At 30.7% G+C, this 27,927-nt stretch overlaps 1 protein-coding gene across 1 annotated transcript; it reads left to right on the top strand.

Moving 5' to 3' along the window:
- Positions 1 to 1,020: 1,020 nt before the first annotated feature.
- On the top strand, positions 1,021 to 26,177 carry LOC132729046 (uncharacterized). The gene is made up of 7 exons (XM_060714783.1): positions 1,021 to 1,295; positions 3,669 to 3,791; positions 4,485 to 4,599; positions 18,583 to 18,659; positions 22,830 to 23,013; positions 24,814 to 24,976; positions 25,837 to 26,177. The coding sequence occupies exons 1-7, from the start codon at positions 1,241 to 1,243 to the stop codon at positions 25,939 to 25,941; spliced, it is 822 nt and encodes a 273-aa protein (XP_060570766.1). The 5' UTR covers positions 1,021 to 1,240; the 3' UTR covers positions 25,942 to 26,177.
- Positions 26,178 to 27,927: the final 1,750 nt, after the last annotated feature.

The raw sequence follows: 27,927 nt of genomic DNA, 5'->3' as shown, positions 1-27,927 counted from the left end.
CTCGTTTCATATACTATAACTATTACATATATGTCCGTCTTTTTTTAAAATGGAGCAAGTTAACTCTTTTCTTCAAAATATTTCAAAACCAACAAAAAAAAATACAAACATGACAAATTATGAGCCCTTTTAAAATATACGATAAGATAGGATATTTTCTTTTGTTTATTTGACACATTTCCCCGATACTCGTGCCTACATATTAACTGGACACATTACATACAATTACTTCACTTTAGACATGTCCCTTCTTTGATTTGCATGGGTTTTCTGCCCCCTGTAATAACGGTTGTTGCAGTGCAGTAGCCAAGAAACCAGACTATCCCGTTTATATACATGCTTGTAACAACGCGACTCATGCATATATGTATTTATGCAGTTAATGGTTAATGAGGACCCATTCGACAAAGAAGCTTTCGCTGTCGAGCACGAATCGTTAATTCTGAGGAACAAAGTTGTGATAACTTTATCCCAATGCAATTGCCACTTATAATGTATTATTAGAAAATTATGTGTATTGAACTAAAAGTAGGTTAGAAGATAGTTTTCAGTAATAATCTAACTACAGTAACCCGAAACAATATGAAAAAGGGGGTATCCTTAAAAGGGGTGTTGGTGTCAAGGTCATGCCTGTCTCTCAAGCCGTAACACCGTGCTAGGGGCTTATGCATCCTAGCACTTTTCCTCGTCGACATTGTAGGCCACTCCCTCGGCAGGTGGTCCGCGGTACAAATTTCGGTTTTTTATTTTTCGTCGTTAAAAGTTCTTCGAATCGTCTGACCATTCTCTGCGTCATCTCAACGACGTCGACGTACCAATGGGAAGAAACGGGCTTTGATGGTCAAATCTGACGTCTTGTGTACAAAAATTTGCTGAAACTATTGGAATAAAGTCAACGGAATCTAATCAGAAATATGGTCAACTTTTATTCATATGCATTTAAGCGAAGTCAACAAAAATGACCGAAAAGTTGTGAAGCGTGTTTTGTCATTTTTCTCGAAACAAGTTGGAGTGTACCGAACAGTTGCGAAATACAATTACATATATATGTATATTGAAATCCATTTATGATAATGATAATAATTGTGCTTTCGTAAGCGAATATTGCATTTCCTGCAAGAGATAAAATCGGTATGGCAGCGGTATATACCTGGTTAGAAACTCTTTATTATAATCTTTCTATTTTCTGGGAGGAACTTTTGCCTCATTTGCTGAGTGGCTTTTGTGTATCACGGTTTACATGTTAAGAGGAACAATGAATGTATTTGTTGGACTTGGCTTATTTGTATTAAATGGTAAGCCAATCAGTTTTAGAAATAATTTCCATGTATTTTACAGTTTATGTTTCGATTTGAAAATTAGAGACGATTTGTATTGATAAGGCTAGATAAATAGACATGTAGTTGCGGCCAAGTTTGGCTTAATAATTACTAAGTAAATTAATATAAATTATGTTTGTCTGTAGATCCACAAACTCAAAACGGCTGATGAAATGGGTATCTTTGTCAAATTAAAGTGACATTATGCAATTTGTTTTTCTTTGTCAAGTTGAGCTGTATTGTCTATAATATGCAACAGATGGACTTATGATGTGAGTTTATGCGAAGTTAATTATAAAATTGAAGGAATTATAGTTTGATCGTCACCTGTTCACTCACTATAAGTCATGGCAATGTCATAATGTCACTTTCAGCTTTTTTTATCCGTTCTTTTAATCATTTGACTAACGCTGTCAATAATTGGACAGATATTTACCTACTTTCGTGTGTTCTTCAATTCGAATTTTAAATTAGTAGTTTCTATGTCTTAGAAATTAATTATGTCCCTGTTAAGCCAGCATTATATATACATATATGTTCTGGTTGTGATTAATATTATTTTAATTATTATAATGATATTAATTATATTAATATTGAAAACCTTTATGATAGAATCACACCCATTTTGAACACTTGTGAAAATTAAATCTCGAGTACTGAGAATGGCATGTTTTACAAACTGTTTTTTCCTCGTTTTCATACAACACTGTAAGTAAATTTTGCTTGTGAAATTTTATATTGGTGCGACTCGTTTTCAACCTTTAATGAAATTAATGTTTTGTGTGGTTTAAAGAAAAAAAAAACATGTTTTCAGAACTAATGTTCATGATTTGTGGGTACCTTGATTACAAAAGATTCTTAGTTCGATTTGTGAATCGCAAGTGCTGAATCGTGGATCGGATTGGATCGTCACTTATTTGATCCTCCTAACATACATGAATACATACAAAGCTTAGTCTTCCTAAAGTCTTTCTGTAAAGTAACAAAGAAGCGTAGTGTATTAATACGTGAATAAAAGCTATACGATGTATCTTAAAGAAAAAACAAGAAAAAAAGTACAATTATGTTGTTTTTATAAGATCCTGTAACACAATAATTTTTATGTTTTTATAACTCAAATGAAGATTTTACAATATTATAAGTCCAAAAAGTATTATTTGTAAAGACATTACCGCTTTAACATTTCATGGAGGTAATTATTTTCTGTATAGTCTGAGTCAAATTTTTAATAAGAAATAAATGCAAATATTTTAATGAGTGCATATAATGTGGGCAAATATTTGCAGTACATATCTTACATATTATTCGATGTTCGAAAACAGAAGCATAATTATATACATATACAGTTATGTATAAATTTCATTTTAATGTGGTTACAACCTTAATATCAACATACAGAATCTTTAAAATTGATTGCCCAATGAGCTGTTACATAGAATGTCAGTGTTACTTTCAATATACGAGTATGAATGTCATATGTAAACAGAATAAATGATCTCGAAGAAATATTATCCTGCTATCTTAAGTAAGGTTTTTTTACTGCTTAGAAACGATTTTGTGCATACGCCATTTCTTTTAAATGAGATTTACAAACATATCTCTCTAATACAGATATTTCTGAACTAGTATTTTTACATAATTAAATTTCTTTTGAAGCCGATTAACTGTATAACTTTATACACTTTACCGTCAGCTGTGTATATATCAAAATGTCCATTTTTTTCCTTTATAGAAAATAATAAAATTTGCTGAACCAACAAAAGATAGCAAAATATTTAAAGCATAATATATGAATAACATAACTTCAGTGTAGCAACAGTTAAAGATCATGTTTGTTGTAGTTAAGAATGTAACAATAATTAAGGGAAATTTTATATATGTAAATAAAGATTCTTCTGAAACAATTTCGAAACAAATATATATATATTTCTTTATTTCATGTATTTCCTTTAGTTTTGAAGAGTACATACATATACAATACAGTTCTTACAAAAAGTACATAAATCTATGCATTCATTATTCATTGAAAGATTTAGCTAAGATTTTATCAAAAATAGATTTTTAATTACCTTCCTTTATTTACGTGGAATGAAAATTCGGTAATATCGTTGAAAATGCTTTCTGGAACTTACAATATTGATAAATCTTCATTTGAGCATCACATTTATGATATAAAACCATAAACAATTGAGTTACATGATCTTTAACGTTATAACTTATATGTTTTTATTAAAAACAAACGTTGATGAACAAATAACTTTAAATATGCATATAACATTAAAAAGTTACATATCTAAACCACACCTTCATTTGAATAAAAATATAAATATACGAATGTATCTGTTTCAGTTCATTATGCATCTGGTATACAGTGCTACGACTGCTTTATGGGCTGCAATGACCCATTTGATTCCAGTGGCGTAAAGAAATCAGAATGTGATGGTTACTGTACGAAAACAGAAATAGATGGAAGTAAGTTTGGCAGAAAAGATGTACTTGTTTTTCTTTGATTGTTTGTTTTAAATTAATAATAATTTTTATCATTTTTACTTGGCTTTATTCTAAAAAATATTTTGTTATGGTAAATAAAAACAAATTATCGTGAGGTGAACAAAAAAGTAATTTACATCTTGCAATCGGCACTTACAATCCAAGAAAATTACCAAAAGTCGTCATCATATGCAAAAAAAGGTAACGCAGTAAAAATATGAAAATAACATACTGCAAAGTCAGTCTTAAACCGCACATAACATGTCAAAAATGTCATTGGATCTTGAATGTTTTTACTTTCCTTAAAGTTTTAGTACATATTTTTTAAATTGAATTTCTTGAAATATTTTGGCTCACCTGGAGGCGTACAGCTTTTAGAAATATAGTAGAACACTCGACTGACTCGCCGGCAGACATTTACAAAGCAGAGGCTAAGTTTAGGAAATCTAGATTATTATTTTAATCCAGACAGTCAAAAACGTGTATTCAGTTATATTAGAATCATTAAATTTTATAATAAACGAACTTGTCCAAGGCGGTCCTTTTTACAGATGTGATGTATGCGTAAATACGAAAAGTACCATATTAATTTAAGTTGCTAGTCTTATATAATTTCAATCCACAACTGATTTATATCCTTTTACCGATTACGTTTTACATTTATTTTTATTTTAGATGTTAAGAGATCATGCTTTTCTAGTAAAGTCAAAAAGGATTCATGCGAAGAAGCGGCCGGTTCCAGTATGTGCTTTTGTACATCTGACCTGTGTAATGGACAAAAAAAATTCAGGCCCATGCTATTTTTTCTTTGCTGTTATATCTCGGTTTGAACATATTCTAGGTTTTTTTTAACATTTAATTTTTAATTTTTTGTTTTGATCTTTTGCTGTTTATATAATTGCAATAAGAAAAATAATAGTTTGTGAAGGAAAAATGATGGGCAAGTTTTCGGGGCGATTTTGGTTGCATTTAGGGGTTATTTCTCATCGGCTAAGTTCGGAAGGTGCTCTACTTGGATGTTGTGTATATTATTTTATTTATACATGTATATTTTTTCTTAAACAATTGACTGGGAACCAAGGCTTTGGCTGTTGATAAATCAAAGAGGCCAGTATGGCAGACATGTAGATAACATGAAAGCGAATACAAAAAATTAAAGAATGGTGTCAGTTCAGTTAAAACGGTATATATCAGTCAGGATCTTAAATTCAAAATTAAATTTGATTGTTCAATTGGTGAATAAAAAGAGTTTTAATACTGTTAACTGCCTATATCAAATAGTTTGATATAGAAAGAACTGAAAAAAAAGAGTAGCTCCAATATATGTATTATGACACCAACGTAGCGATGTGAACATTTATAAAAGAAATACAAAATGTAGTCCAGGTGATAAAAACATTTTAGTTGTTAAACCGTGTATATGTACTTTAGAATTTGTGATACACATTGTAGTTGGCTGTATTATTTTATAAATAGAACTTATGTACAGATTGCATATATAAACGCATTCATTATCCCTTAAATTCCAGTGGTTATTAAAAATTTGTTGTTTCGTATTTATTGTGATTTCTGTCTTGTATTATCTAATATATCTCTGCATATTGTATTGTTTTCTTCTATTCTGATATTTTGAAAATAAAGTCTGTGAGTCTGTGAAATGTTTAAAAGGTTTGCTTAGCATTATGTCCAATGGCCTAATTAAAGTTGCTCTAAACGAGGTTGTTTACTTTTTACATATATCAATCATTGTCTTCTCGTTTAAGATGGTTCTTTTATAATTGCTGATTTTGAGCATATTCGAAATTCTTTGTTACCGTACGACTAGGAATCGAGCTTAAATGGAGTTGCAATCCGCGCAACATCCATTACTAAGCGCAGAAACTATCCTGATAACTTTATCAATATTGATCTAACCATTCATTCTTCTTAAATAAATTATTACTTTGTCATTTGAAGTGGAAATTTTATGACTATTGATGTTGAACATTTTCGAATGTCAGATCTTGATACATAATAAAGTAAAAAAGACCCAGGCACTTTGTGATGGTTTGACTATACAGCTTAGTTCCAATACACACAGTATCTATCACTTGACATTATACAATGTTCTCAAAGGAGTTAAGATTATTCAAATGTAAGCTTCACATTGCGGCTTTTAATCGCTTCGACTATTCACCACTCCTTGCACAAGAAATTACATATGTATACATAAATAGCTTTTTATATGTACTTCAAGGGAAAACTCTGTGATCCTAGATATACTGCTTGTTGGGTATTTCATTATACGTATAAAAAAAGTCAAAAAACATTACGCCATTAGAATAAGTAAAAATATATTACTGTTTTGAAAGTAGCACTTTTTTGTTAAATGCCTGTTGGTATCCTGCATCATGTACAAATGAACAACATTCCAATTTGGACATTTTTTCATGTTCACAGTGGAAAACTTTATATTGTAGATAATGTCATGTATATTTTGTTTCTGATGCAGTGGCACTATGCCATAAAGTATATTAACATAAACTGAGCGGTTTATATTCCGGATAAGTTCCCTTTCATGTAATTATTTTTCATTTTATTGATACCAATTATTTAAGCTCGCTTGTAAAATAAGCTTTTTGCTGATACAAGTCACTCAAGGGAACATAACCAGTTCCAGGAACGTTCTGGTGTTAGGTAATGAAGCATTTACTAATGGTTATGGTTTACCGCTTGGTAAGTAAGAAAGAAACATTATGACATTCTTACACTACAAAAAGGGGGGAACATATTATCGCAAAATCTTCATATTTCACATAGTGATTGGTTATAATAAGTAGATGACCTCTATTGATTTTGGGGTCACTAGGTCAAAGGTCAACGTCACAAGGGCCTTAAATGTCAGAATTGTTTCCGCAGATTATCTTGAAAAGTATTCATTCAAAAGTTGTCATACTTCAGATAGTATTTGGTCATTACTAAAAGATGATCCTATTGCTTTTGGGGTCAAAGGTCAAGGTCACAGGGACCAGAAATATCAAAATGGTTTCCGCTGATTACCTTGGAAAGAATTCATCACAAAATCGTCATATTTCACATAGTAATTGCACATATCTAATAGATGACCCTATTGATTTTGGAGTCACTAGGTCAATGTTCAAGGTCACAGAGGCCTTCAATGTCAGAATGGTTTCCACTGATTATCTTTAGAAGTATTCATCAAAAAGTCTTCATATTTCACAAATAGATTGGTCATAACTAGTAGATGACGCCTATTGATTTTGGGGTCATTAGGTCAAAGGCAAAAGAGACAGTGGCTTCAAATGTCAGAATGGTTTCCGCTCATTATCTTGGTTACAATTGATTAATCGTAAAATATTCATATTTCACATATTGATTGGTTATAACTGGTGGATGACCCCTTTTGATTTTAGAATCACAAGGTCAAAGGTCAAAGTCATTGGGACGTTAAATGTCAAAATAGTTTCTGCTGATTATCTTGACAAGAATTTATCACAAAATCGTTATATTTCACACAGTGATTAGTCACAACTAGTAAATGATTATTTTTAATGATGAATTTGAGGTCACTAGGACAAGGTCACAGTGGCCTTGAATGGTTCAATGTATAGATGTATAGATGTTACACTTTTTATTTAAAATATATAATATTTCAATCATATCAATATATAAAGTAATGTATTGAATGCTATTATTTATGTTGTGTTCGCTATTGATTCAAATAAAATACGGATAAAAAATGGATTAATTAAATTGCTACTACGTGGAATAATGTACATTATTGAACGCTTTTGAAAAACCTTTCAATGAAAAAGAATCATTATGACTTTAAAAGGTGAGTACTATTAGATGAGTTAAAAAAAAGTTTATTCTAATCAATGAATATACGCTTTTGTTGATTTCTGAGTCACTTGGAGAATGTTGTGTAAAGTATCACTACTTATATTTATCTTACACCATCATTAACATAAGCGTAAAGTTGGCTTTTTTTTGTTGGCTTTTTGTATGCCGTACCAGTTCCTTTAAATAGTATGCAAGGTACTTGCTATTTCTATTTTATGTAGATTACCTTACAAATGTTGTACATACCATATGAGTCGCGCCATGACAAAACCAACATAATTCATTTGCGGCCAGCATGGATTCAGATCAGCCTGTGCAAACACTGTTGTCGTCGTATCTACAAACTGTCCGCTGCCAACTGTGGACAGTTCATGACCTACTATTGTGTTGATTTACAATCCAGTTGTCGCCAGAGATATTGTTTTGATAGAGTACATTATTCGCACTACGGAATATATGTACTTAAAGAAAAATACATAAAAAGCTTAATTGGTTTTAAATAGAGAGAACTGAAATATAATGTCATTTGTAATCTATATTCAGGACTGCTTATGTTTAATTGAATACAGGAATGAAGCAACTATGTATTGGAAGTTGCGTTCCCTATGTTCCCAATTAACGGTCAAATAAAGTTGGTCTTGTCTTAAAAAAAAACTTAAATTCTTAATGACACAATATTGTGACTACCTAACAAACAACATATGTGTTGCCATTATTTACAAATCCAGTTCTTCATGTTACTTGAGTAGCTGACGGAGTGCTAATTTTTCTAAAATTATTCTTAAATTCGAATTTCATGCAACAAAGTACTAAAGATATAACTTGCCTCTCAAATAGGTTTTTGAGTCATGAACTTATCAAATAAAGAAAAAACATTTCAATCAAAACGTTTCGTGATTGTAATTGTATCATATAGATCTATTATTTCCGGAAGCACGAAAAAAAAACCAAACGGTGTGGTCAAACCAGGCTTTAGTTTGTTTGTATGTATCTATTTTTTTCTATTTCGCAAATGAAACCCCTATAATGGTATATAATGCTATAATGGAAGGTCTGAACTCAATAAAGAAATAATTATGTTGATATTACTTAATACCAGACTTAAAAAGATACCACAGAAATATTATATATAGTGCAAAGTCATACATAAACTTATAAAGCAATTATTTAACTACCCTATGACAACATATTATTGATTTCATTATAAAGATGTTCATACTATATCACTTGGAACTTTATCAACATTTTTTTTTCAGGCAATATTTTGTAAATATAATTTCTAAAATTGATAGAGCTTTAACATACATGTATATGTTCAAGCTCTAGACCACTTGAACTACTTGTATGAACCACTTATTGACAATATAAAAAAAACCTACACATATCGGACAATTCATGTTCATCTAATGTAAATACAAGTTAATGTTGATGCTGCACATCAAGACGCCGCCAAATGGTGTGAACAGTCAATCAGCATTGAAAATCGTTCTCTTTTACAGTTGAATATCCGAAGCACAAATCAATTGTTTTCTCCATGTATGTGCTCGTTGTTAAATGATAAAGTTGCACATTTTTTTGTGAAAAAATAGAACCTAATGCTTAAATTCACAACGTAATGCCATGTCTGAAATTCTAAAATGTTTTTTTTTCTGCTGCGAAACGTCTGGACGAAGCAACATGAATTGGATAACAAGTAAAATTGAAATAATTGGTATACTTAAAATGAATTCAAGGCAATATGTGCCGAAAATATATACATTTAAATATTGGTAGGAATTGTACAATTTTCTAATGATTTTGAGGACGAACTGTTCTCACCTTACTGGCCGTAGCGTAATGAGTTAACGGTTGCTGAAGAACCGCATCTCTGTTGTGCGTGGTTAAGGCTTTGTGACTTATAATTCAATGATTCAACAAGTGATATTGATCAAAGTTGTCCTGGTTCCCATCTGCCCCGTCAATGAAGTCTAAATGCTTGAAATCGGAGCATCATTTTAAATCTTTGCGACAATTTAAGGCGGAGTTGAACTTCAACAGAGGCGAAGCAAATGAAGAAAGTGACACTGCCTTAGTCGTAACCTCTTTCAACGGTTAAGTTTAAGAACGATCGACTATAGACTGGCTTATTGGCACGTCATTTATTATGTAGATAAAATTAGAAAATGATAAAAAGAGTATGATATTCAAACATGGCATAATCATTTCAGTTAGACGTTTATTTCAATTCCTTATACATAAAAAAGCTTTTGTTATTAGAAAATATGAGAACTGCGTGATTTTGGTAAAACAAAAAAAATACACAAAATCAAGTCTAAAATTTAAATCTAATAAGAGATAACAACAAAAAATAGAAAAAGGGGAAAAATAAACAGCCAAATTCGTACATAAGAAGATGACGTGTTTAGTCAATACCATGTTCATTGACAAAAATAAAAAAAAATATCTAATAGTGTTAAAATAGTGGGGCTTTCATCACTCTACCTCATTTGCAACATTGATGAAATTTATCAGAAAATAATAAGTGTTTTAAAGGTCATACATTTCTCATTTCGCAGATAAAGTGAAATAAGTATTGTTTTTATTAATCTACCAATCGATGAAATGACAAGTCCCAAGCTGGTAACTAACTATCTTCCAAAAGTTTATACGCAGAATATATGATATGATAAATGTTAAAATTTATACATATCATAGTACTAATATTAATTTCCTGTATGTAAATGACTGATAAGTAAATTGCTATGCACTTACTATGCTTTGTTAACATGATGTGTATTATATTTTTGCATGGGCTGGAGGCCAAAAAGCAAATAAATTTTGTCATTGTCATTATCATTACTTATGGCCAGCCTTGTTCATCTTAACAAAATTGTTACAACAAAGGCATTGATGCAAAGCATCAAAAGGTGTCCGAACAAGAAATGCAGCAGACGGAAGTTTATGTTGTTAAAATGCCACAATATTCGGCAAATCAACATTCCACTCAAACTACCATATAGCAAAAAAGTCCTTGAAGTCTGGGTCGATTTTAGCTATAGAGACTTGAACAGCAAGTAAGTTTTATTGTATACTACTGCTAGACATAATGTCAATATAAAAGCGCCATTTAAAGTACGGACTAATTCTATTTATATTTACGGGAAAATGTCATTAGTGCAATCAGGACCTACAAAAAGACAAGTTCAAAATTTTAATACCATAATAACGCAATTCGTAAAAATAGCCTACTGAAAAAGTGCAATTTATTGTTTGGATATGTTTGCATTTCATTTCCCATCCAAAATTATCCAGTTCGTTATTTTTTACCATAGTGCAACACGAATGACCGTTTTGTTAAACTAAAACATTTTCTAAAAAATAAATTTTCGGACTTTCACAATGTTAAGGTCATCATTCTATCTATAAGTACAGCAATATCATACACAATAATCAACTGCGTACTACAGAATGAGTCATAAAAACCGAAGGGCGCGATTAATTGACTGATAAGATAATATTTCATTTGAATATGTTTGCATTGGGATATTCTCCAGTTCGTATATCGCGACATTTCATTTTAGATAATCAATCACCTCATACCAATCGGAATGGTCGGCTATTATGGCCGACGAAAAGGCCCGAGAAGTTGCAGTTGCCCTTTCTCAAAATCTGATGTCATCCCATAAAGGGCGTCGCGCTTCGGCGCGGAAGCCAACAATGTATAAAGCTCTATATCTAGTGCAAAAATGTATTGTTTGAATATTGAAACACAATACGTCCGAAATGTGTGTTAAATGACAGTGTGCTTGACTTAACTTTGTTAAAGACAGAATGAATAAATCATAAGTCTTCATCATTAACTTCGATTCAATGTAGGTTGTTCAGGATAAATAACTGTGTTTTGATATTTATATCACTTAGTAAAACAATGAAAATACTCAAATAAAGAAAGACATATCGTTTTGAATTTCTTTTATTCTCGCATGCTTTATTTTGGTCTTGCTGCCATTACCACTCAAGCTCTTTCTATAAATATTGAAAAAATTGATAACTCCGATAAATAGTTTACACAATATTTAAATTGTCTATCAAATTTTCTAACAAAAGGGACAACTTATAAAGTACATAATTTTTGTACGACAAACAGTGAGTTTGAAACTCAATTATTGTATAATCTTAAGTAATTTCAAAGCTATACATGTACTTAACAGTACTTAAAGGGATACCCAGGCAATATATGACAAAATATTAAATTACCATATTTACTAACCTTACGCTAAAATGAAGTTTCTAAAAGTGATTAAAAGTCCAAGCATGTTTTTTTTCTGTAAAGTTACTTTATAATGTAAGTTTAAAACATAAATAAGTCTACATATGTTAAACGAAATAACGACGCAGATAGAACTAAAGAGTAATTTTAAAGCAAGTCATTTATCTATTACAATTCCTAGAAGTAAAAGAAACAAATATTGTGGATATTGTAAGATTAAAGCTAGCCTAAGTCGCTCATTTGACAGGTTCTTTAACGTTTTTATTGTTCACGGTGATAACTATCGTTAAATTTAAATGCTCTAACCTGACCCGCGTGGGTCAGGTTAGGAAATCAATTTTTTTTTCTTTATATGGAGAAAAAATTTGTTCCCTAGACTGCTTAATCTATTTATTTCCATGACATTTATAGAATATTGGTTAGAAAATTAAAATCTAAGATATGAAAATTTTGTCTGTGTCTCCCTTTAACTAATATTGTATTTTTTAAATCCATTGCCATGTTGCTTTTCAGTTTTTCCCGCACTGTCTTCAGTCACCCATACGCATCTTGCATCATTTGACACTGTTTGACTCACCACCGATGGGTTTCATACTTGTGAAACGGCTTACTGCTCTGGCCGGTGTACGACTGGTCACTGGTGTTATTGCAGTGGGATAAGTGACTGTTGTGACACTTACTCCTCCACCTTCCCCCGAACGAGTTGGCTAGACCTCTTGTGATGTAAAACATGTCATATTGTTCAATTTAATTATTTTTTCTCCAAATATTTGTTTGAAAATATGCATACAATAGTGTTACATTCAAGAAAATTCGCTTAATCTTATAATGTAAATGTGAAAATATAGAAATATCTGGAAAAAAATGTTCCAATGGAAGCATTAAAAATAGCAAATTGCTTGAAAATTGCAGAGAACTCCAGTTTCAATTTCTAAATCAAATAACTACATTGGCATAAAGCACTTTTTACATAAGTTTCTTATATTTTTATTAAACAAGAGCCACCGCCAGGAGTGGGCAACGTTCGACTTATTTTAATTTTCTAAAAGTAGACAAATAAATGTTTGAACAAATCTTTAAAACAAATAAGGACAAAAATGTTTCCCTCTTTCTTTTTTTGTAGGCATGTCTTGCAACACTTGTAGTTTTGTCAAAACAAGAACCATTTTCATTATGTTCAGCTGATATCAATGTTTAATATTACATCTAAAATTGTGCACATGGTCCGAATGTCATAGTTGACATCAAAAGACACAAAAATTTGTCACCTCGTTAGCTGATATCAAGTTCAATATTAAGTTTAATTTTACATCTGAAACTGTGCTTATCGTTAAAATCTCATTGATGTAGGGGAAAAATTTCAGAAATTTGACCTTGACGTTCAGGGTCGATTAAACGTCACTTCTAAATTATTCAATTGTTTTGTCCAAATATAAATCAAATCCGTACATAAATAACAAATAAGGTTGACATTTATGAACGTTTTCGATAAATCTCATTTTCAAAGAATAAACTTAACAGCATTATCTGTACGAAAAGTTAATTATTTCTAAGTGACATTGCAATCCTTGTATTTTACTTTCTGTCCTTATCATATGTAGCTTGATATATGTTCAAACATACAGTTTTTTTTTAAATTTTGCCAAAGTCAACGAAAACTTCAATATTGTTTATTTAAGTGAATTGATCTACAATGGAAGAAACACAAAAGAAAGACGAAACAACAAACATTGACAGAATTATATACTTGTGTTGTTGGAAAGAGTGTGTGATACAAGATTCGAAATAACATATATTTATTTACCACACCCGTGTCGCTTTTGCGAATCTGTAAAAATGGTATTGCACAGCCGTGCATATATTTTGATGTGACGTCATTTGTCGTACACAAGCATAGCGTTAACTCGCGCTTAATGTTAGCATTATATTTTGGTGCGTCAATGAAAAAGTTTCTTTTACACTTGAAACTGTCTTTATTTTTGGTATGTGATAAATGGATTTTAAATTCGTGTAAGTTTATTACTGAATTTATTGAACTCGTTAAATGGATTCAGTATTAACCCTACACTCAATTTCCTCTATATACTTGATAATAAATACTTCTAGAATGAAATAATATTATTCAACATATTTAAATGTCCATACTGAAACATTTAGAAATTTATTAACAATTTTCCATGATCTTTATCATAAGAGTATCAATATGATACATTTCTAGTGCTTAAATTGACATTGGAAATACTTATGAACAATGTGCCCACCCTTTGTAGACCTATCTACTTTTGATTTTAATGTTACCTGAAAAATACTTTTTATAAATGATAAACATGATAAATAGCAATTGGAAGAACTATAAGATTATAAATTCATAATAAAAAAATAAAGAAAAAACTATTTCCCTGCCAAACACTATAAGGCCCAAAACGGTTGCGAAATACATTTGGTAACATCCCATTATAACATGCATAAAAAGTTCTAGTTCATTAGATTTTTGAGAATATGTCTATTTAAATTGTTGGTTACTAATTTGAGGCCCTGTCGAGGATATTTCATTATTAGTTGGTTGTGTTTTCACATTCTATTAACACGGTACATGTTATATGGCGACTTTTTCCAGCTTAACTTGCATAATAAAACATCAGGTGCCCATCCTAACTATTTCATATACCTTCGATAACTGAGTAGAACCACCGACATTCTACGAGATAGCACATGAAAGATTGCTTAAACGTATTTTCTTCTCTAAACGTTGCAGCATATGTAATTGCAGTCACTGCTTTTATCTAGAGGGGTCAAAGATGTGAAGAGTGCTTACAAAAGATTTTGTTTTTTTAAATTCTGCCTAGAATCAAAGGCCACTTTTTATCTACGAGGCAGACTCCGATAAATTTTGTTGACATGGAAAGGATGAAAATATTCATAGCGTTATATATGAAGCTTGTGTGCAAAATATCAGATCATACGCTCGATTCAAAGCGAAACATCTCGGATATTATTCATAATAGCCTTGGATCTAATACGGATAAAAAGTAGTTTTTCCACGTGATTTAATATGTAAACAAAAATAGGGGATGTACTTTTTGATAATAAATAACCAATGTATATACTCGTATCGGACACACAAAGGAAAATAAGAATATTACGATAAAATTTGATTGAAAATTTGTCTGACAATCACATATTAATGGCGATAGGTAGGCGTTTTGTTCTTTCAATTTCTGTATAATATATTACTTCTATAATTTACTTAATACGAGTTTATTGAATAAACTCCGAGCATTGAAATACCAATAATAATAAATCAATTCTAAAAACTTTTTCATAGATTTTAAGTTAAAATTGGATATGATGATTGAGAAATCTGCATGTAAAATAGTTTACTTATAACTGTTTAAACAAGCATAATGTACAATGTATTGCAGTTCATTTATATATAGTAATATTCGAATAGTTATAGTTATATTAGTGTCCCGTAATTGACCAGAGCTAAAGAAAATTATAAAACAGTGATTTTCCCATAAAAGTGATATTTACGGAGCCCCTAAGGTGACATTCTCGACACTTTTCCCCCGGCATTTAATTCGTTTTACGAAATATTAATTCGTAATTCCGAAAATTAATTCGTTATAACGAAATATTAATTCGTAATAACGAGATATTAATTCGCATTTACGAAATATTAATTCGTTTGTACGAAATATTATTTCGTTATTACGAAATATTGTTTCGTAATTAAAAAATATTAATTCGTAAAAACGAAATGTTATTTCGTAATAACGACATAATAATTCCTTTTTACGAAATATTAATTCGTTAAAACGAAATGTTATGTAAGGTCATTGCGAGCTTGGCAAAGAACCTACTAATCTCACAAATGGGTCATTTACAAGCCTAGATCAACCTTGCGATTATAAGCCGAATAGTTCTCAAGTTATTATATTTAAGTGAAGTGAGAAGTCATTCTCTATCCAAAATGGTCTCTTTTTCCCCACTATTTATATTGCATTTACATGCCTTATATTCAGTCAGGAACATAGTTTTGAGGCCTTATTAATAACCAAAACTCTTTGAAACCCTAAACAAATTTAATTCGTTTTTGCGAAATATTATTTCGTATTTACGAATTATTATTTCGTAATTACGAAATAATATTACGTTTTTACGAATTAATATTTCGTAATGACGAAATAACATTTCGTAATTACGAAATAATATTTCGTAATTACGAATTAACATTTCGTTATTACGAATTAATATTTCGTAAAAACGAATTAATATTTCGTAATTACGAATTAATATTTCGTAAAAACGATTTATTATATCGTAATTACTAATAATTATTTCGTAAAAACGAATTAAGTTCCGGGAAAAAGTGTGGAAAATGTCACCTTAGGGGCTCCGTAGATATTTCTGTTACAAGAATTGCTTGTTATGATTCAAACTACACTATTGATTTTGCTTAAACTAATTTAGACCTAGCACTTTTGTTGTACTTCTAAGATCATATATACGCTCTTTTACTTATATATGTTACCAGTTTTAGGTCAGTTGTATAAATAAAGCCTAATCTTGTCAAAAGAATATCTACTCCATTTCATAAAAAATATAAGTTTATATTAAATCATAATAAATATTATAAATATTATTCAAAGTATTAACATTTCTTTCTGTCGTATTCAGTATGAAGTGCATGTCCATGGATAGTTTTCATAAAGATGTATTTTGTCAGTTCAATGACTGATTCCCATACCCAGATGTTCATAGAAATAGATGCACAGAAACCAAAAAAATCGCCACACCATATACACATGTTAAAGGACCATTGTCTCGAAAAAGACGAAATTTATTTTCTGTTTCTATCTAGAAAACCTGTCATAGGGGAAAATCTAGGACATTTGTACTGGCTATATTTCATATTTAAAATGTCGAGTTACTTATAATTTTAGAATGAAATAGAATTTTAACATACAAAAAAAGTTTTTTTTTTTTTCAGTTCTAGAATTTATAATATGTCGCACTTAAGTGAGAATGAGTGTTCTGTAACCCTCATTTCGTCTTTAATCAAATGTGATCTAAGTTTCGTGCAGTTTGGCCAGACTCTAAACTGTCGGCGGACAAGCTTCAATTTTTCATCTTGATAACCCCGAAATGTTATTAGTTTTTTCGCACATTTACATTGCGGAAGCACGATAACGCATTTAAAATCCGAAAGGTGTAATAAGTTCGGAATCTGCTGCTCTGATTTTAATGCACGAACAATGTACATTAGCGCTTTTCTTGAATGAAGAATACGTCTGCCTAATTCGGTTATTCCACGTTTCAACTTTTTTGTTTGTTTATACTATAAACAATGCATTAAATTTGTAATTTAAACGCTGCACCTGCCATGGTCACACATACCAAAATAGTGTACGTTTGTAACGTCGCTTTTCAATGGCTAATCGTGACGTTAATATAGTGTTTTTATATGACGCTCCTGGATATATTTTTTTTATAAACAATACAACATAAACAACACAACATAAACAACACAACGTAAACAACATAACATTTTCAACATGAAAAAAAATATCACAATATATATTTACATTATTCGCATTTGAAGAGATCATAATGTGCATATCAACAAAATTATGAATACATTTATTCAGAATACCATCTACACCTTTTAATGTTAAATATTTACTGCTGCGAGACCTATTACTTAAACTTATAAAATATGGTAAATTGTCTTTATACTCATAACTCTAAAACGCAACATTTCGGCCCTTTCCGTCAGTCTTCGGAAAAGGACTTCAGCACAATAGTAAGAATTCACAGAACGACTAAGAAAATAAACATGTAAACAAATGGTACTTTTAATGCTAGGAGTTGAACACTATATTTTTACCAGTGAATCCAAATAATGTGCATTTCACATAAATTAAGTAAATTAACAGATATCAGTACGATATTTTGATTCTTTCTATGGTGGTTGTAGAAATCAAATATACAAATGGTAATGTTGACATTTATACGGATTTGGTAATATTTATACATCAGTGAGCATTTCTAAATTGATTGTGATAATCAGACATACGTTCAATCATAATTGTACCAAAACACACATTGCCTTCCTTTGGATTTCAAATATATAAATTCTTTTTACATTATCACACCCTCTGCTTCTTGTTTATACATGATATAAATACATGTACTTAATAACAATCCGTGTTAAGTCCAATGTTATTGTATTAATAATAGCTGAAATACTCCGATTATATTATACTCAAGAACATGTCACCGACAGCAAAATGCTTTTTCTTTTCAAAATACTAGATCTATAACTCTGCCAGCAATTGATTTATTGACAAAATGTTGTTTCATAAATATTGTTGTATTATGGTCAAATGAAAATATTTATGAGAAAAACATCGAAGATTCGCTTGAAATAAAACAAGTATATACAGTTATATTGATTGATCTCTTGATGATAAATCTACAGTATGTGCTATCTTTTCTTCTTTAATTTGGTATATGTGCTATTAAACTAAATATCGCACGACAAAAATGCGTACCTATCAAATGAAATAAATTTTATGTTGTTTTTTTAAAGTGTAAGACACCTTCAGGAATATTTTTATATTAACGGAGTTTGAGCAATGTGGAGTTTTAAAAGAAATATGTCTAAATATCAAACAGTTGGCGTATTATTTTGTACACTAGCTTTGATTTTATATGTGTTGGCATTTGTGATGGAGGCGTGTCTAGGACCCAAGGTACGTGTTTATATTGTATTTGAGCGGGGTAACATTATTAGTTATAAAATCAATATATTTTCAAGGTTATATGGTCAAGTAAAACGGTTTATTTTAATACAATTAATATAACCTGAGCCACTTGGCAATTGTTACACGTCATATTACCGTTTACTAACGGTCATATATTATAATATCTCAAGAGTGAGTATTGCGAATAAATTTTACTTTTTTATACGCCCCTTTGAAAAAAAGTCTTATTATTGTTTCCCTGATTTCCCCTGGCGTGCGGGCGGTCTGTTGGGTGGTCGGCGTCCAAAGTTGTCCGAAGCATAACTCCTACGAGCATGGAGGATTGTAATGAAACTTCATAAAAATGTTCGCCGCTGTAAGACGCTGTGTCGCGCGCATTAATCAGGTCTCCAGGTCAAATGTCAAGGTCACTTATGGAGGTCATTGAAAAACGCTTGTCCGGACAGAACAAGTTTGTCCACGCTACATCACCAAAAGCGATGAGGGATTTCAGTAAAACTTTACAGGAGTGTTTACCACTATGCCCAGTTGTAATATCTTGATTTTCTGGCAGAATTTTTATGGCACATTTATGGCCCCCTAATGGTCTAATTTTTAGTAAAATAAGCTAATCTCCAAAACCACTTGGGGATTTCAGTGAAATTTCATAGGCTTGTTATATGCTACCAAGCTATTTGAAAATCGAAAAGTTTAAATCTTTCTGGTTTTTTTATTTTGATCTTGCTCATGTTCAATTACATATCTAATTATATGTCAAACCTCCCTTTCGGATGCATATATCACTTTTTAGTGACAGCTCTTTTTCTTATCATAATTATTATTATCATTAGTAGTAGAAGAAGAAGTAGCAGTAGCATTATTATTATTAGTATTATTATGATTATTAATATTATTATTATTGAAATATATATTGAAATTCTTAATTTTAAAGCATCAATGTATATAGATAATACGAACACCACTAAACAAATATACGTGATGTAATTTGATTTGATTGAAAACATTTAGGATTTAAGTAACATCCAAGAATTTGGAATTTGTATCGTCACACATAAAATCTAACATATTTGTCGCAGAACACAAGTCTTTAAGTTTAAATTGGTTTCAAATTGTTATTTCAAAAAATGTACAGTATTATAAACAGAAATTCAAGTCTTTTTTCTATAAATACAGGATATATTTTCATCTTGTGGTATGACAATTATCATACAACTAGATGTATATAAATCTTGTATTTATAGAAAACGTGAAAATCTTCTATGTATAAGAAAACTACATTTACAACATATTTTCTGACAGACAATCAAAGTGAAAGAATTAAGTGAAAGGAGGAGATTTTGCAACGGAAGTGTACATTTCTTATTACCGAACGATACTGTTATTGACGAAATGGATACAGACACGTTGTATGAAGTATTTTCCAGGTACGTTTAGTTGTTTACTTCTAACCTTTCATAACACTTTCTTAGCTGTAAATATCCACTTGCTTATACAGGTAACTTAACACATACACATCTGTAACATGTATTATAATATGATCTAAATTAAGCTGCGATTAGTCCAATAAGTAGTCAGGAGAACAATTTATAAAACATATTCACCGGACAGATTCAGCAGGACAAGGGTAAGATAAATGTTTCCTGCATACCAGCTGTGCAGTCTAGTTACATTTCATATTATTACTACTTAATTACTTTTGAGTACCATGTAACTAATAACTATGTATGTATGTATGTATGTATGTAATGTAAGGTAACAAAGATATCAGTACTTTTTTCACAGCAAAAGTCTGGAAAATAAAAACCCATAGACACAGTGTTCCAACGAAGAATTTGTTCAGAGTAACAATAAGTTTTTGAGTAACAGCACAAATGGTGCCCTTTGTAAAAAGTACTTTTGCCCTTGTTGACGACTCGGTTAATAGATTTTCCAAAGGATGATGTACTGTTGTTATAAACCTGTGTGTTATTTATATAATATTGTCACTCGCATGCTATGCCTGTAATAAAGAATAATTTCAGATATCTAACACGACAACAAATTAGATGTTGCAATATAAGCAGAGCTGGATCTAGTGGTACATTTGGCAAGAACATTTGTTTAGACTATTTTCAAAAGGTTAGAGGTTCTTGCCTTGTCTACTCCTTTGGGTAAGAATAGTTTGCTAGAAGTTAATTAGCTACTTAAAACATGCTTTTCACATAGCACTTATTGGCTCCCCTGGCCGCCATTTAGAGGGTCGTTTCCAACACATCATATACTTAAAGATCATGTAACTAATTTTTTATATGGTTTTATATCATAAATATAATCCTCAAACGAAGATTTATCAATATTGTAAGTTCTAAAAAGCATTACTTGTAAAAATATTACCAACTTTACATTTTCATGTTAATGGAGGGAGGTAATTAGAAATTTATTTTCTATAAAGTCTAAGTCATTTTTTTTTCCATAAGAAATGAATACATATATTCAAATGATTAACAGATTATGTGGACAAATATTTACAGTTCATACTTTTCATATTTTTCGATTTTTCGAAAATTGTTTTAGAAGCATAATTATATACATATATAAAATTTGTGGTAACAACCTTCATAACAACACACAGGATCTTTAATATAAGATAGAAATCTCTCATAATAACATCGTCTTCATGAAAACGGATAAAAATCTTTAATACGTATATTGCTGCTATAGTTATATGTTCCTTCTTATGTACAAACGAATTTGACAAATCACCTTAATCAGCTATTTATATTGATTGTTTTCATACTGTTAATAATACTGAATGAATGTCAATCTGACAGTTCAGATATACTTAAGGTATTAGCACCCTAATGCATAACCTCCGCTTTGAAGAGTATTCAAATGGGCTAGAACTACTGTTTACTACATTGAATATGAGGGCCATGGGTTCAATCCCCAGAAGGGTCAACTTTTTTTTCTTTTTTCTTTTAACATAATTTATGTATCTCTCATGTCCCATTTGGAAAGTAAAAAGTGTTTAATTTGGTTTTTTAATTTATATGGGTATTTATGGGCTAAAGTATGCTAAATCTAGTAATAAAATTGGTACCTGATATTTTCAAAGTGTAATATAATCAAAACTAGACGGTAAAAGTATTTCATATTTAACAAGATCAACCAATATTTTTTTTTAAAAATTTACGGAAACTTTGAAAACAGGCAATCATTTGGGTAAATTTTAAGTTTTTTTTTTTAAATTAGGCTCCCTAAGTAGAAAAATGGTCAGACACGTGGTAAAAATGGGTAGGGTGGGGTAACATTTTTATACAGATTTCATAAATTTTAAGTAGAAACCATAATTTTGCTTATTTGGATTGTTAGCTGAATGGTACTATTTGTTTCTTACCAAAAATTAATGGGGAAACATTTTTCACTAGAATGTTATTGTAGATTATTTAAAGGTTCCTACTTTCTAAAAGAGGGCCCTCATAACATCCTAGCTTGAGTTCAGAAAAGTGGCCATAACTTGATTTCTGTACGGTAAACTTTGTTTAAATTTTGCATACAGGTGTACTTTAAGGTATACATCTGACTTATGATGTCATTTTTTTAGTTCCTGATAGTGCCCATTAGGGTCCTAATACCTTAAGTTATTTCTTGCATGCCGATCTGACTGCCTCCGTATTTATTTCGCCTTTATTGCGATTCGGATTTCCAGGGAAAGCTATTTTAAGCCGTTCAACCAAACATGCATTATACCAAGTATCATAATATTGCCGTAAACCAATTTGTTGTTGTTTTTTTTTTGTAAGGGAGAAAATGTTTGAAGTAATTTGAATCAAATAAACTGGAAATATTGAACTAAATTTTTAATGGGCATGCTGTTTTGTCAGGTTACCGACATACTTGTGCTCGAAATCTTGAAAATTACCTACTCAGTATCGTTTTCCAAGTGCTTAAAATTTGAAACAGCATTGCTTCCAAAATTGTGAAAGGTTGCTGATGATTGACTGTTTGAAAGGTCATGCGATGACCTCCTATTGGCGTCCATTATATTCTAAAGCTTAGCGTTAATTATCGGAGCTGAGATAATCAGATGAAATACTAAAACATATCCCCCAACTCCAAAAAATGGCTGCCTCTTTTTGGAGGTAACTATTGTCAAAATCGGAAACTATCTATATGCAGTACGGAGTCAAGGGGCGTTTATAAGCTATAACGTATACGAAATATTCGAGTGTGATGTCAAACAATCCAATAAGCTGCTGTTGACTTTTTCTCTTTTATCTCTTTCCAGCTCACAGTTTCATTTTGAATTTGAAAATTCTATTTGGAAAGATTTCAAATGTGAAATTCATACCTTTGACCCAAGGTAAGGTTTTGTAATACGGATCCTTTCTTAATCATAAATTAAATTGATATATATGTATTATTACGGAGCCCCTAAGGTGACATTTTCCACACTTTCCCCCCGCAACTTTATTCGTTTTTACGAAATAATAATTCGTAATAAAGAAATAATAATTCGTTTTTACGAAATATTGATTCGTTATTACAAATTATTAATTCGTTTTTACGAAATATTATTTCATAATTACGAAATATAAATTCGTAATCACGAAATATGAATTCGTTTTTACGAAATCTTAATACGTTATTCCGAAATATTAATTCGTAATTATGAAATATTAATTCGTAATAACGAATTATTTTTTCGTAATTACGAAATATTGATTCGTTACTACGAAATATGAATTTGTTTTTACGAAATATTATTTTGTAATTACGAAATATTAATTAGTAAAAACGAAATGTTATTTGGTAATAACGAAATAATAATTCGTAAATACGAAATAATATTTCGTAAAAACGAATTAAATTTTTTCTAGGGTTTCAAAGAGTTTTGGTAATAGTTATAAATAAGGCCTCGAAACTCAGTTAATGACTGAATGTAAATGTAATATAAATAGTGATTTTTTTCTCCTCAAGTTTTATAACTTAACACTATTGTATATAAATTAAAATAATTGCATGTCAATAGCGTTGCCGCCACAGCCGTGATAGTGCATGCGCTAGGAAAATTCTATTAAAATGGTGGGCCTATACTTCAAATACAAACACGGACATTTTTTTCCTGTTTCGTTTTTGTCGAAGTTATTGAGTTTTGAAAGAAAATATTATGATTTTATGACCGCACGTGCCCACACATTAATTGCCAGGAAATATACTTTTTTTAAATTGATTAGATTAGTGAAAGTCTTGACCCCCGCCCTCTGCCCCCGCCCTCTCTCCCCCCCCCCCCAAAAAAAGAAGAAAAGAAACATGTAAGAATAAATTAGTTGCCTCAAAAATTACATTGCTGATACAAACATGTATTTGATAATGGGGAAAAAGGAAAAAGAGGCCATTTTAGATAGAGAATGACTTCTCATTTAAATATAAAAACTTGAAAACCATTTGGCTTATAACCGCAAGGTTGATCCAGGCTTGTTAATGAACCCTTTGTGAGATCAGTAGGTTCTATGTCAAGCTTACAATGACCCTAGATAAGATTTCGTAAAAACAAATTAATATTTTGTAATTACGAATCAATATTTCTTAAAAACGAATTATTATTTCGTGAAAACAAATTGATATTTCGTAATAACGAATCAATTTTCCGTAAAAACGAATTACCATTTCGTAAAAACAAATTAATATTACGTAATTACGTATTAATATTTCGTAAAAACGAATTAATTGCGGGAAAAAAAGTTTGGACAATGTCACCTTATTGGCTCCGTACTTTATTAAGTATTATCTCGTGATATTTAAATAATATTAATTAAATTGTTCTTTTTTATATTTGAGGAGCATACCTTCTGCAAAAGTTTTATTTGTCATCAGATTAGAATAGGCCTAAGAAAACTGAACCAAGAGACAACAAAAGTTTATTTTCAATCTGACAAGGGTACAACTTTGTAAAATAATACGCTAAAGAATCATTTTTTTGTATTCATCTTCATAGGCAATGCATAGATCATTCTACTTATCAGGTTAGAGAATACGATAGGGATTTCATCACAACCTATTTGTTAACAATTTTAGAGCACATGCCAATGTTTGTGGTTAAATTTATCATTATTCAAATAAAAAGTCAGAGTAGGGTCTTGATGTCATTTAATACTTTCAGCCATACAAAAAGAGGTGTACAGATACCAAATGGCGTTAACTTTCACCTCATTGGACTTTCAGATAATGATTCTACAATCCCTGCACCCGAAAGTTTAAAAGACTTTCCAACTTGGCCAATGAAAAGACTTTCATCCATTAAACGATCATTCCGCCATGAAAAGGTTTGAATTTATAATTTGAATTTTCCTTTCTTCTTTTTTCCCATTTACATATTACTGTTTACCATTTAATTTCTATCTACAAACAAGCAATTACATGCAAACAAAAAACACAACTACAAATGTATTTAGATACACGTATACATTCATTAACTAAAGTAAGGTCCCTGTCGTTGATAGGAAATAATGAATAAAAACATGTTCATGACATGGAGATAAAGAGTAAATGTTAATGTAAAAAAATTATTTACAACACTGTTGCTTTTGCATTATTACGATTATTTTTAGTGTCTTCGGGTAGTAACAATTGTGCAATGATGATTTAAGTGTCAGGAATGTCCGTAGCCAAGAGGTCATGTTCGTTGTCTTCAGACCACTTGCCCTTCATCGCTGTATTAATACTCTATAAAAAGCAGTGAAATGTTGATCAGGACATGTAAATGATAGTCACATTAAATGAGTGCGTACATTGGTCAAACAAGAACAACATTTGTCTCAAAACTGAGGTTACATAAAATGATGCGTCAGAGAACCTTATGTTTCCCATACAATTGAGAAACTTCAATATCTCTTAGCAAAAGAGAATGCAGCAACATCTGATCTCGGTGTAATAAAACTTTTTCAGTCTCAAATCTTTGTATTTTCATTGGTCAGTGAACACTCTGCGATGTTTTTTGACTAATTAATAACCTAAGATCTGAGTTTGAGCTAAACAAATTTCTATAACACTACTCGGGCCATGGCGCGTCTTAAAAGGAGCTTAAAACTTTCTACCTTGTGGTCAGAAATTAAGTGATCACTGTCTCGTTTACAATTCTTTAAATACATCAGAAATTTTATATCAGACATTAATTTTATTCCAGAGATATATTGACATCTTGAAGATCGATATTGAAGGATTTGAATGGAAAGTGTTACCTGACGTCATTAAATCCCGTGACCTTAGATATGTGAGACAAATTTGTTAAGAAATTCATTTTGGATATAGGTTTGAGAATGTATGGAGTGGCAACCGTGTTGTGGATTATAGATATACAAATAGTACCTGGGGCAATGTGACAATTGCCAACCAACTTAAAGTCTTGAGAAATCTGTATGACGACGGCTTTAGGATTTTTAAATCGGAGCAAATCAAAGGTTGGGGAATGTATAATATTAGGAAACCTAAACAATCGATAAATACACTGATAAAAATATCTTTAGTAAACATTTATAATTAAAGGTAAATAACTTTCAATCTTGAAAACCATTATAGTATTCCTTCGACAATTTTATTTTAAAAAATAAACTTAAAAAAAGCTAGTAGATACTTATTATATATATTTACTTACCTAATAGGTTCTGCTTTAAAATATGCTGCTTCAGAAAACATACGTTTTAAATATTCATAGATTGTCTATCTTTCCCGCATACATATTTTTTTTTCATATTTTCCCATAAAACACGTTGCACAGTTTCTGAGATTAATTTGAATATTTCCAGTTTTAATTCCAAATTTATTTCGGTTGCATTTTTAAATTGACTAAAAGTAGTTCATTTTGCAATTCTCACTTTACAAACATGTTTAAAGTTGAGGTCATCGCATTCCCAGCTTATTGCACAAGTATACACGTTATGAAAACATTATAATTATGTATGTAAAACAAAGGCGAGTAATTACGGAGAACAACGCCTGAATAAACGACGCAGGGGCCTTCGTGGCCGAGTGGTTAAGGTCGCTGACTTGAGATCACAGGTCCCTATCAATCTATCAGTCCCCTACCGGTTAGAACCCCAGCAACATTCTGATGGACCATTGGCCATTCAATTTTACCAGTGAATGATGACAAGAATGAACTTAAATCTTTTGAGTTCTAAGTTTGTCTGTGTTAAGTTTCCTTGCCTAGTAAGAAAAATTATGTTTATAAAACAAATAATCAAAAGGTCCAATTTTCACAGGATGAATAAGAATAACTATTGTTTCAACGTTTCTCTTTTTTAAGTTAATTTGTTGGAAAAAATCTTTAAAAGTGATCTCAGGAAACAGTTTTTATGAACAGACAGACAAACATACAGACAGACTGAAGGAGACTCTAAAGTTATTTTTTCAAACATCCCTATTACCAAAATATAACATATTTTAATGCAAATTTTTAAAGAGAAGATAACTCTTGAAATAAAGATGCTAGATTTATGAACATTAAGTTTAAAGGAATAAAGAAGTTGGAGTAAAAATACCAATTTCTCGAAAAAAATCTAAGTTCAAGGGGGACATAATTCTGAAAATAGTCTTGCTAGGGTATTGAACCTTCTCAAAAATGTTGAGTGATAATAAGAAACATATATATGAAGTTTGAAGTAGATACATTAAGAAATAAAGAAGGTATTTCAAAAAGACAACATTTTTTTCATAAAAATTCTAAGTTCAAGGGAGGTAATTCTGATTAATTTGTGCTAGAGTTGTAAACTTTGTCACATATGATGTGGTTGATGACCAGAAACTTATATTTAAAGTTTGAAGTAAACACCTTAAGAAATAAAGAACTTATAGTGAAAAAGCTTAAACAATTTTAATCAGACATCTTGAAATTCAGTCTATTTGTTGCCATAGCAACCAAAATTTTCAACATAAAAAGAAAAGAAAAAATGTGCATAATCTCCAGACTGCCATCTACCCATATTTCAAGTTTCATAAAAATATTTTCAGTACTATTCGAGTTATCACTGGATCCAGTTTATGTGTTAAATTTGCCATATTTTCAAACTATTAGTTGCCATAGCAATCAGAATTTTCAACATAGGAAGAACAGAAAAAGACGTGCATAATCTCCATACTGCCATCTATCCATATATCAAGTTTCATTAAAATATTTTCAGTAATTTTTGTGTTATCACTGGATCCAGTTTGTGTGTTAAATTTGCCATATTTTCAGACTATTAGTTGCCATAGCAACCAGAATTTTCAACATAGGAAG

Source organism: Ruditapes philippinarum, unplaced genomic scaffold (genome assembly GCF_026571515.1).
Source record: "Ruditapes philippinarum isolate M1 unplaced genomic scaffold, ASM2657151v2 ctg1638_1_1_1_1, whole genome shotgun sequence".
Classification (NCBI taxonomy): domain Eukaryota; kingdom Metazoa; phylum Mollusca; class Bivalvia; order Venerida; family Veneridae; genus Ruditapes; species Ruditapes philippinarum.
Note: the sequence above shows the minus strand (reverse complement) of the source record. Positions and strands in the feature narration are given on the sequence as shown.